This window comes from Melanotaenia boesemani, chromosome 5 (assembly GCF_017639745.1).
Source record: "Melanotaenia boesemani isolate fMelBoe1 chromosome 5, fMelBoe1.pri, whole genome shotgun sequence".
NCBI lineage: Eukaryota > Metazoa > Chordata > Actinopteri > Atheriniformes > Melanotaeniidae > Melanotaenia > Melanotaenia boesemani.
The window spans coordinates 3,875,600-3,888,024 of NC_055686.1; the positions used below are offsets into that span (position 1 = coordinate 3,875,600).

The window sequence follows — 12,425 nt, forward strand, 5'->3', positions numbered from 1 at the left end:
AACAGCTGCAGAAAAAGAAATACAAAGTTACTACAACAAAATAACACTTTAATTCAAACACATTAATCACAACATACCTGCAGCGTTGAATTCCCTTACTCAGTCAACACTCTTTTCCCAGGATCAACATCACTCAGATCCTAGCCCTGCATTACAAACTAAATTTAAAACTCATCCACCATATAAAATTCAACATATAAAAACATGTTTACCTGATGCTGCTAAAATCACCTTGCACCAAGGCTGACGTGGCCCAGCAACGTCCTGGCAACTCCAACAGGAAACTGGCACTCCCTACTACAGAGCCACTTCCCCTTTTATAGAGGAACAGCCCCCACCGACACAGCGACACCCTATGGTGCCAGCTGCTACAATTAGATAATTTTGACTTTAAATCTCATAACTGTGACTTTAAGTCTCATAACTATAACCTTCTATTTCATAATTTTTATGTTGTTTCCCATAATAATTACATTTTAGCTCATAATTTTATCTTAATCTCATAACTATGACTAAATCTCATAATTACCTTTTATCTCATAATCTCTTTTTATCTCTTGTTTATTACTTTAAATCTGATATAAAAAATTTTTTATCTCAGATTCTTTGAGACTTTTTTTTTAACTTTAAGTGGTGAAACTTTCTTCCATAATATGAGATCTTCTTGCTGTGAAATAATTGGCAGCTTTCGGTCAGCGGTTGTCATGGCGACTGCGGGTGTCAGAGCGCCTGATGATAGATTTTTATTGTGGTTCCTAACTTGATGGAACCAACTCAAAGGAGCTGATCTGGAACAGACGACTCGTTGAACCCGCTTTCTGGAACTGGGCCACTTCAACCTGTTTTACACGGACATAATTCGTTGTTGTACCAAAACCGGAAAAGGTTCGTGCCGCGGCAACGTGCAAAACTTCTTCATCCTGACAGAGAAAACAAGCTAAATATGTTTTCCTGGAGAAGCTGCGGCGGCTCCGAGCCGCTCGACGAGGTCGGTAACCTGTCAAAGACCGACATACTGAGAGGAATCATCACCGAGAAGCTGAGCACAGCCGCCCGGGAGATCCTAGCGGTGGTGGAGAGGACCGTAGCCGACTACGAGCAGGAGGCTTCGGGCTTCAGGCAGCAGATCGAGCGGCAGAGGAGACAGCTGGAGGTCCTGCAGCCTCACGTACAACTAAACAGAGTCTGTAAGTGCAGGAGCGAATTTAATGATAGTTTATATCCGGGGACATTCTTTATTATTATTATTATTTAATTAGAAAAGTTAAATGCATTAGTTTAAAAACAGCCTGAACTAGCAGTTTATGGAGTGATAATGGATTCAAAATGTTTGCAGGTTTGCTCAAATCTACACAAAATAATTTAACTATTTAGATTTCACATCACAAACCACATCAGAATTAGTGTATTTTGCACATATTTTTATCTTCCGCCTCACAGAGGGGACCATTTAATGTCCATACAAATAGATGGATGGATTCCTGTAAATAAATCCTACGTATTAACTGTGAAACAGATGGAAAGGCTACAGGACCTCTACCTGGACCTGGACGCTTCTTTCTGGAAACTAGCTTTGACTTCCAGCTGTCCTCCAGCAGACAGCTGCCATTTGACACATAAATAAAACTGGAACAGTGGAAATAAAGAAACAAGCCCACATATCTGGGATTAAATACACTTTCTGCTACAGACCATCAAACACTGACCAGTAACGACCTCACGTCCAGTCGCTGATGTTGGAACAGTTTTCCCTTCCAGCCTGAAGCTTTGTGCTTTAGTGTAAAAAGCTGGTGGTGTAACACATTACTGTAGCAAGAATGTCTTTAACCGTATTATCCTATTAGGCGAGAAGGATGTTTTCCCTTTTTAATCTCGTTTGTCTCCCGTTTACATGATACCTCAGTTACATGTTGAAGCCAAGAACATACAGAATTATTTAGATGAAAATGTAAAGCTGAGTCGTTCTCCACAAACTTCAAAAACTTAAATGAACTTGACTTGTTTTCCGCTAAATTTAGTTTTGTTAAAAACATTTGCGAATAAAAATCTTTCCTCCTTAAATTAAAATTCCGAACCAGAAAATGGAGCTTTAACGTTTTTTAACAATCGTCCCGGACAGACGGGGCGGGTCCGTGTCTCTGGACTGCGAGCAGCTGAAATATTCATCCGTGATCTTTTTCTTCTGTCTGAAAACACAGTGGTGGTTCCAGATGTGGAGAAGGAAGAGGAGCAGCTCACCCAGCAGGCAGGTGTGTCAACACTTCGCCTGATAAACCCTCCAAAGCAAAGACACTGATGTTTCTCTGATTCTTCACAACTAGCTCACGTTTAATTTGAGAATAAATGTTGATGAAGATCCACGAACACGACTAATGAAAGGCCTTCTCTGGTGTCCAGGAGAGGAAGACCACAGGAACCACAGCCATGATGATGATGAAGATGATGAAGGGGAGCACATGGCTCAGCTGTCCGTCTCCACGCAGGAACACGGAAACCTGAAGAGCAGAACTAGACGAGGTGTTTGCTCACGTTTGTTCACGAGAAAAAAAATTAAATTCTGGTTTCTGCACCAGAACGACGTCTTCCTCATCCCTCCATCTTCATCCACCCTCACCTTCCTCATCCCTCCATCTTCATCCACCCTCATCTTCCTCATCCCTCCATCTTCATCCACCCTCATCTTCCTCATCCCTCCATCTTCATCCACCCTCACCTTCCTCATCCCTCCATCTTCATCCACCCTCACCTTCCTCATCCCTCCATCTTCATCCACCCTCACCTTCCTCATCCCTCCATCTTCATCCACCCTCACCTTCCTCGTCCCTCCATCTTCATCCACCCTCATCTTCCTCATCCCTCCATCTTCATCCACCCTCACCTTCCTCATCCCTCCATCTTCATCCACCCTCATCTTCCTCGTCCCTCCATCTTCATCCACCCTCATCTTCCTCATCCCTCCATCTTCATCCACCCTCATCTTCCTCATCCCTCCATCTTCATCCACCCTCATCTTCCTTGTCCCTCCATCTTCATCCACCCTCATCTTCATCCACCCTCATCTTCCTCATCCCTCCATCTTCATCCACCCTCATCTTCCTCATCCCTCCATCTTCATCCACCCTCATCTTCCTCATCCCTCCATCTTCATCCACCCTCATCTTCCTCATCCCTCCATCTTCATCCACCCTCACCTTCCTCATCCCTCCATCTTCATCCACCCTCATCTTCCTTGTCCCTCCATCTTCATCCACCCTCATCTTCATCCACCCTCATCTTCCTCATCCCTCCATCTTCATCCACCCTCATCTTCCTCATCCCTCCATCTTCATCCACCCTCATCTTCCTCATCCCTCCATCTTCATCCACCCTCATCTTCCTCATCCCTCCATCTTCATCCACCCTCATCTTCCTCATCCCTCCATCTTCATCCACCCTCATCTTCCTCATCCCTCCATCTTCATCCACCTTCATCTTCCTCATCCCTCCATCTTCATCCACCCTCATCTTCCTCATCCCTCCATCTTCATCCACCCTCATCTTCCTCATCCCTCCATCTTCATCCACCCTCATCTTCCTCATCCCTCCATCTTCATCCACCCTCATCTTCTTCATCCCTCCATCTTCATCCTCCCTCATCTTCCTCATCCCTCCATCTTCATCCACCCTCATCTTCCTCATCCCTCCATCTTCATCCACCCTCATCTTCCTCATCCCTCCATCTTCATCCACCCTCATCTTCCTCATCCCTCCATCTTCATCCACCCTCATCTTCCTCATCCCTCCTTCTTCATCCACCCTCATCTTCCTCATCCCTCCATCTTCATCCACCCTCATCCCTCCATCTTCATCCACCCTCATCTTCCTCATCCCTCCATCTTCGTCCACCCTCATCCCTCCATCTTCATAGTCTTCCTCACCCTCCTCGTCTTCCTCATCCCTCCATCTTCATAGTCTTCCTCATCCCCCCATCTTCATCACCTTCACCATCTTCCTCATCTCCTCGCCTTCTTTGTTCCTTCACCTTCATCATTCCCTTTCATCATCATCACCTTCCTCATCCTCTTGCTCATCTAACCGTGAAACTAAACTGGACTTTTAATAAGAAGCGTGGTGTCGTGCACACATATGTAGAAACTATGAAACGACCTTCAGTCTACAACATGTTTATCTGGATGTTCCCACATTAAAAACGTTTGTTTTGGACAGATACGGAGAAAGCTTCGAGCCTGTACCCCAGTGATGATGATGATGATGAATGGAAGCAGCAGATGCTGGAACCGATGATCCGCTCCATTCAGGAGGAAGAAGACCTGAAGGACCCGGATTTTAATCTGCCATTAAGGTTCCACATCCCAGTTTTTTTCATAAAGACCACAACACGCCATGTCTGGGGGTAATGTAGTTTCATCATTACATTGTTTCCCCTACACACACACACACACACACACACACACACACACACACACACACACACACACTCCTGACCAGAGGGGAACATGACAGGCACCGTATCCAGAAACATGTCAATCACCATCAGCATTTCTAACTCTCTGGAGTTTACTTGACACCTTTTAACTACTTTTGTTTTTACCTTTTGTATTCAGCTTTTAACCCGTTTACCGGCCTTACTTCGTTGTCTTCAGCTTAACAAATTTAGTGAAGTTATAAATAACTACATCTAAATGCTGCAAATGTCTCAGCAGCTTGTTATACAGCTGTTTAGAAAACAATTTGTTTTTACCAGAAGATGCCACATACTTTTTTTCCTGTCCACTAAATGACGGAGAGGACGTCACAGGTTGGACATGTCCACGGTGTGTTAGTCCTCTTGTCCTCTAGGAGGCAGCACTTCACTCTTCTTCTGGATTTTGGTGTCATGTTATACAATCTTTTTCTCTGTTGATGTGGAGCATTTGTCCACTAATAGAAAAGTAGAGTTTATTTATTTGACTGCTGGGCTTCCGTAGAACAGCCTGTTTTTACCGTTTCTTTCTGTAACCAAGGGGGACGTTAATGTAAACAAACCTTCGCAGTACATTTATCGTAACTGGTTTTACTGGTTTATAGTTTGAAGTCTGGCCTGTGGACAGAAGTTGGAAGTGAGACTCGTTTCAGACATCCCTCCCTTCATAGTCATGCGTTCCTTACGTTGGCGTGGTTGTTAGTACATCCACCAGAGGGCAGCGCAGAGTTCTGACGGTACCCCGGCAGGGTACGCATCTGCAAACGGACCAGGTTAAGCACGTAAAGGATGCAGAAGACGGACAACAGACTGTCTTCTGGGCCTTGATACTTCCGCCCAATCAGAACTGATCTCTGTCCTGCAGACTGGTTTCAGGCATGACTCCGTCCACCAAGAAGAAGCCCAGCAGACCTCGGGTCAGTGAGTCGGACAACCACCTGGACATCAGGGTCCGGTTTCTGGAGGACTCTAAGACAATGGTGCTCTCCAACCTTGGTCAGTAATCCCACCAGTTTCCAGCTTAGACCGTTCTCCAGCATCTGGTGAAGTCTGAGACAAAAACATTCTGGTTTGCTAACAGATGAAGTCAGTCAGACACAACTACAGCTTTTCTGTAGCTTAAAGTTCTGCTCCTGTGATTTCCTCCTCTAGTTTTTAGGAACACTCCGGTGCAGGACCTGAGGTGTCCTCGTGGTCTACAGGAGGCGGACTTCCTGAACCTGTTGAAGTCCGCCTTCCCTCAGCTGGATGGCGAGGACAAAACATTCGCCTTCTTCAGAGCTGATCGGAGCAGGAAACTCCAGAGGTTCAGAGTGAAGACCCTGACCCCAGAGGAGATCTACAGGAGCTTCCAGCCCACCAGGATGCAGAAGATTGCCCTCTACATCAAGCTGCTGGTAGGGACTGGATAGATGCACACATCTGTTTATGCCACTGTAAAACTAAAATAGCTGCGAGGTCTAGAAGAAGCTGCAACACCACATGACATAGAAATCACTGAGAAGATCATCTTGAGGTGAAGTGACTCAGCTCTGAGAGATCCACCAAAGAGCAACGCAGTCGAGCCCTTCGTCTGAGTTTCATGGACAGGACGTCCAGTTTTAGGGACCCGAGTTTGGACTAGTCCCTCTCCTGCCCTCCTTCATATTTAGCTTCCAGCCCTCGATTTAATCTTCTAAAGTGGTTTTGATCAACAGTTCGCCGAAGTTTTTGTTTGGACATTTTCTGCTTTTTGACTCATTTTCAGAGGAATTAGTTTCATTCAAACATAAAAACATCTAAGTTCCTGCTGAGCAGATGAACCAGTGTTGTGTCAACACATTTGTTCCCATTTCTTTAGTTTCATGTGTGTTCATGTGTTTCATGAATTTCCCTGCAAGGGATTAATAAAGTATTTCTGAAACCAGCAAAGATCCGACGGTCTTTGCAGTCTTTGCAATGACCTTTTGTGGCCGTCAATGGTCGTCTTTTGGACAAATGTCAGGTCAGCAGTCTTCCCCATGATTGTGTAGCCAACAGAACTAGACGGAAAGACCATTTAAAGGCCTTTGCAGGTGTCTAGAGTTGATTAGTGTGTGGCACCAGGTGTCATCAATATTTTCAATAATCAATAATTTTCAGGGATATTGAATTTGGGCTTTTCATTAGTTGTCAGTTATAATCATCAAATTTAAATGAAACACTTGAAATATGTCAGTCTGTGAGGAATGAACGTCTACAGTAGAGAAGAATGAAGGTTAAGTTTCACTTTGAATGGAATTACTGAAATAAACTTTCATGATATTCTAATTTTATGACGAGCACCTGTACTCTGTGTTTAAAGATCTGTAACATGTTTAACCTGATATACTCTTACAGACACAAGAGGATGAAGAGCAGCTGGAAGAGGAGGAAGATCCTCAGATGTTACCGTCACATGCTGGACCTCCATCTGTTGACCAGGAGGTGATGGAAGCCAGTGAAACTGGACTTTGTTCAAGGTGATTTAAAAACAGAATCAGATTTTTATCAGACATTAACATAACACTAAATTAATATTTCTTTCTGATCTACTTTAAGACAAACTGCTGATGTGGTAGTAAAGACCAGTTTTCCTTCTTAGCAGCCCTGTCCATCATGAAGATGGTACCGGAGAGAAAGCCCCGCCCAAGAGGTCAGCATCACGACCAGAGGAGGCGGAAACAGAGGACGCAGCCGCGGGCGCCATGCTCTCTGGCAGCGACGGTAATGAAGCCGAGGCGCTGGATGACGACGGTGATTGGAAGTGGTGTCCTGAGCAGAAGAGACAGAAGAAGAGACGTCCCCAAACCACCGTGGAGAAGACGGGGAAACTGGCCTGTGAAGTGTGTGGAGTCTGGTACCGACTCCTGGGCGGCCTGAAAAGACACGCCTGGAGTCACGTGAACGAGCCGCAGGGCGTTTGTGGAATCTGTGGAGACACTTTCCAGTCTGTGGAGGATTTGAAGGGACATCTCATAAATTACCATAAAGTTCACGTCTGTTCCTACTGCGGGAAGTCTTTCGTCTCTGTCTCAGGTCTGAACAGTCACAAAGCTGTGCACACGGGAGACGGTTTGCTCACATGCAGCGTCTGCAGCCGGAGTTTCACGTCCTCGTCGGCCCTCAGTGTTCACCGCTGGGTTCACCTGGAAGAAAAACCACACAAGTGTGACATCTGCGGGAAATCCTTCGGCACGGAGATGCAGCTGAAACTTCACAGGAAGCTGCACACGAGCAGAGAGGAATACCGCTGCAACGTCTGCGGTAAGACCGTCACCAACCGCCGCTCGTTGGCCTTCCACAAGCTGACGCACACGGGAGAACGAGGCCACGGCTGCGAGGTCTGCGGGAAAAGCTTCAAGCTTCCCCACACGCTGAAGGATCACATGAAGACGCACACGGTCCGAGATCGGCCGTTCCTCTGCCACATCTGCTGCAAAAGCTTCTACTCCAACCACCTTCTGATGTGTCACATGACAACCCACACCGGAGAGAAATCCTTTTTGTGCACCGTGTGCGGCAAAGCCTTCAGCCTGAAAGCCACCCTCCAGATTCACATGCGAGTTCACACCGGCGAAAGGCCGTACAAGTGCTCCAAATGTGGCCGCTTTTTCAAGTCTAAGGGAACCCTGAATGGCCACATCAAGAGCCACCTGGGCATCAAAAACTACACATGCGGGGTTTGTGGGAAAAGATGCTCTCGTCCGGAGCATCTGAAGGTCCACATGAGGACCCACAACGGAGAGAGACCCTACAAGTGCACCCTCTGCGACAAAGCCTTCACCCAGAGCCACTGCCTGAAAACGCACATGAAGAGCCACCGGTCTGAGGAAAAGCCCGTCCTCGAACCGTCCGCATCATGAAAAGCAGACTGGCATCACCTTAACGTCAACGCCTAAAGGCGCTGAGCGGAACAAGTGCAGAAGAAAAACCTGGACACCGAGAGTCCAGGTCCGGAGACGGAAGAGGACAAAGGGTTGGACATTTCTGCTCATTTCTAACTACTGATGAGGACGAGGACAGACTTTCTGCTTGCTGTGCTGTACAAGGTCAACAAATGACCACAAGTCTGATGCTCCACTGATGTTACGTCATAACATCAGTGGAGGGAAATCATAACAAAGTTGAATATTATGTGAACAGTGACGTCACCAAGACAATCCGCCATGTTGGGGGTTCTAGGCTACTTTTACAGGTTTCTCTCGCTAGAGAGGAGCGTTCTCTCCACCTTACCTGTAGTCAAGCTATAGTCTCTCCAGGTAAAGGTTAGTTTAGGCCAGTGGTTCCCAACCTGGGGTCGAGGACCAAAAGAGCACAGGAGGGCCTTGAGGCTTTGACCATTCAGGTCCACTGTGATGCGTCTACATTGACGAGTTCAAGTGTTTGTTTTTTTTTAAAGCAACTGGACTTATTGGTCACGTGGAACAGGTGTTTTGGAAGCCTGGAAATATTTTAATACATGTGTCCTTAGTTAAAAAAATAAAACTAAGGCTACAACTTGTGCACCCAGTCAGTTTTTGTCTGCACAGGGGTTTAGGTCGGTCAGTGAGCAGGTGGTGCTCTTGTAACCTTGATTTTTCCTGCAATATTTAATAAACGGAAACACCACAGAGCATTCCTTGTTTTTTTATTAGTAAAGCTAAATGTTAAATATTAGCTGCTTTGAAGGACAGGACTCGGCCAGAATACCGTGTTCATTGTGAGACTCTACCCAGTGTGGTTTAATCCTGAATCAGGTTTTTCCAGGTTAAGATTACTCTAATGTGAGTCCAAGATCAGGGAGAAGAAAAAAAAAACAGCATCTAATAAGAAATACTTCGCTATAAAATTTAAAGTTATATAAAAAACTAAATACCAGGATAAAAAAAAAATACGAAAAGTGCAATTTAATAAATTTGTAACGGGCATCAAGGGGTGAAATTTACCAGATGTTTAAGATTTCTGGAAATCACTTACAAAAATGTCCTAAAGCGTTTTTTCTCATTAAGAGCTCATTATTTCAGAGTGAGTTGGTGCTGGGAGGCCCTGAAACACACTGGACTCGTCTGATGTCTGAAGCGTCTGCTCAGGGTGCTGGAGAATTACACGGTGCAGTAAAACCTTTCTGCAGCTGAATGAACCCCGAAGCAGCTCAGACCTTCACAGAATCAAATATCCGACTCAAAACTTTCAGCTCCGTTTCACATCCTTATCCAGGACTTTCAACTCAGTCCATGTCAATCCAGAAATGACAGCGTGGTTTTTAAAGGTTAACACCACTCAAGGTGGACTTTATTTTAAATGCAGGGACAGTCCAGGTTAAATACAAGCAGCTTACGTTCACGATCAATACTTTTATTTACAGAATGAGCATCAACATAACTGCATTAATAGGAACAAACATGTCGTCAAAATGCATGTAAATGTGTCTGAGGGCAACATAACGATCTCTCCCATTAAGCTCATGATCATCCAGGTGTGTAGACCAAAACATCTGGGAAATGTAATTTTATAAAATAAATCATTGCACATCAGAAAGTACAGTGTGGAAAAAATCTTCATTAATGAAGAATTGTCTGCAGAAATGCATCAGTGTGTTTAAATAAGTCAACAGGAAAAACTTCCAGGACTTTTTCCAGAAGTTTTTTCTCTGGAAGTTAGTTTCTCTTTAACTTGGCTTCTGTTCAAAATGAAGTATTTCAGTAAACTCGTCAGTAAAATTCAGCCATTTATCCTGAGAACGAAGTTTGCACATCAACCGACTTCCGTTCAGGTTTTAAAAACTGTTTAAAAACCAGCTTACTGACAGAAACCTGAAAAAACTGGTTTAAACCACAGGAAGGAAGTCGTTGACAGGACTGGATGCTTACAAAGTTTTATTAAAAATGAAATGAACAAGCAGTTCCACCTGAAACACAAACCAGCAGAAAATCTGACCACAACTTCTGCTGGAGTTTAAATATCATCAAGGCAGTTTAATTATCACAGTTCAAAGTGTTTTACAGAAAACAAAAGCTTTACAGATATTAATAGTAAAAGGCAGCAACAAATGGCAAGAATCACAATAAAATCATAAATTACATTTAAAAAAAAAAGTTATGCCCAGCACATTACCAGCCTTCCACTTCAATTTGTTTAGTCTCCAAATCTCAGCAGATGCTGCAAAGCTGCACCAAGATGTTCCATGTCTTCTATAAGTCTATTGGTCAAAGTGCAGACACTGAACAACCTTAAGAATGTGTCCTTTTAGATGCTTCTGTGTTGCTTATCCAGTCGGGTCTGTTGTCCGGCTGAACTCTGAAGTATTTGTATTCCTCCACCACCTCCACCTCTTCACCCAGGATGTAAACACTGTTTTAATTCCTGTTCCCCTGAAGTAAAAAATTTCTAGATGTCTAAGTTCTGACTCTGGTAAACATGGTGACAGTGCCATGTGCATAAATATTTTCTTTGGTCTTCATAGTGGTGTTTGGTTAGCGGCGCCCCTTCATTAGATGTTGCAGCCTCTGAGACCTTTCAGAAGAGGTGTATATATACTGATAGATCATGTGACACTTAGATTGGACACAGGTGAACTTTGTTTCACTCATAGTGTGACTTCTGATGGTAATTGGTTGGACCAGAGCATTTTAGGGCCTTCATAACAAAGGGGGTGAATACATGTGCACATGGCAATTTTCAGTTTTTTTATTTTTGAAATGTCTTTTTTGTATTTATATTTCTCATTTCACTTCTACTGGACTATTTTGTGCAGATCCATCAAATAAAATTCTGATTTGTAAAAAATATTCAAATTAGAGGTTGCAATGTAACAAATTTGTTAAAAGGCCAAGGGGGTGAATACTTTTGCAAGGCACTGTAGCTGAGGAGATTCAGAAGGGGAAAGTCTTCCTCCTCAAAGAGGCTCTGTGGCATGGCTGCTTTGTGAATCTCACTTTGCATCTTGCCAGTGAGCTGAGCTGCTCATCAATCATTTCTGACTGTGGATCCCGACCCACCAGCTCCCTGCCCCCTGATCACCTCCCACCCCAACCCCACAGTTTCAGGCATTTTTCAAATTCACCAGTGGGTGGAGTTATGCAAAAAGTAGTGGGGAGCCACATACAGTTGTTGATGTAATGAGTGTGTTCCAGCTGCACGGAGAAGCAGCCAACAATAAATGAGCAAAGTGCTCGCAGTTATTCCTCCTCTATTTGACTTAGTTACAGAGGTGGCGGTGAGAGGGGGACTGTGAAGGTGAGGGTGGATGATTGACACCCATCAAACTCCGAGCTGCCTGTAGCTAAGAGCTTGACCTATTAATCCTAAAATGTTTTTTGTACCACGTGAAGTTTTAAAATATTCTTTGTTGGCTTTAAAAGATTTGTTCACCTCCTGTAAATCAGAAGGAAGAGTGTTCAAAAATCCACATTTTTAAAAGAAGGCAAAAACACCAGAGTTTGAGTAGAATTGACAATTCTTTGTTAAGCCAGTAATAAGAAAACAATACATATCTTCTCGAGAAGGAGGCCTGTTAGCCTTAGCATCTGGTCCACTAAAACACAGAAGTGTCGGGAACCTTCGGTTCAGCCAAAAGACCCGCCTAACTAAGTTATCCTCCTCATTTATACTGATACAATGCATTGTGGCTATGTGCGTGCATGTGGTGCACATTCATGTGAATGTGTATTTTGCAAGGTGGTCCCTCCTTCTTCCGTCACTTTTCTTCCCAGGCTGTTTTCTTCTTTCCCACAGTCAGTTGGGTGAGATCTGCAAAACAAGTTTTATCCTCCCTATTTCTGCTTATTTGTTATATTCTCAGTAGCTTTCTCTTGCTGGGCACCAGAACAATTTTCAAGGTCCCTTGCCACTTTCCCAGCACTGAACCCAGTAACCCTGTCTCCTGTTTATGTGAAAGCTTTATCTGTAACCTGCAAAGCAATGATAACAATTAAGCTGTAGTTCTATTAATTAAAAGCAGAGCCTAATGCATGTTACTAAAATC

At 44.2% G+C, this 12,425-nt stretch overlaps 1 protein-coding gene across 2 annotated transcripts; it reads left to right on the forward strand.

Moving 5' to 3' along the window:
- The first annotated feature begins 834 nt into the window (after positions 1 to 834).
- LOC121640429 (zinc finger protein 497-like) lies at positions 835 to 9,306 on the forward strand. 2 transcript variants are annotated; one of them, XM_041986172.1, is made up of 8 exons: positions 835 to 1,187; positions 2,199 to 2,249; positions 2,398 to 2,517; positions 4,207 to 4,342; positions 5,328 to 5,458; positions 5,615 to 5,859; positions 6,821 to 6,942; positions 7,068 to 9,306. In XM_041986172.1, exons 1-8 carry the CDS (start codon positions 944 to 946, stop codon positions 8,323 to 8,325), a joined length of 2,307 nt encoding a protein of 768 aa, XP_041842106.1. In that variant the 5' UTR covers positions 835 to 943; the 3' UTR covers positions 8,326 to 9,306. The 2 variants fall into 2 exon arrangements, with proteins under 2 accessions (XP_041842106.1, XP_041842105.1); XM_041986171.1 differs by having other exon boundaries at positions 836 to 1,187; positions 7,065 to 9,302.
- The last annotated feature ends 3,119 nt before the right edge of the window (positions 9,307 to 12,425 follow it).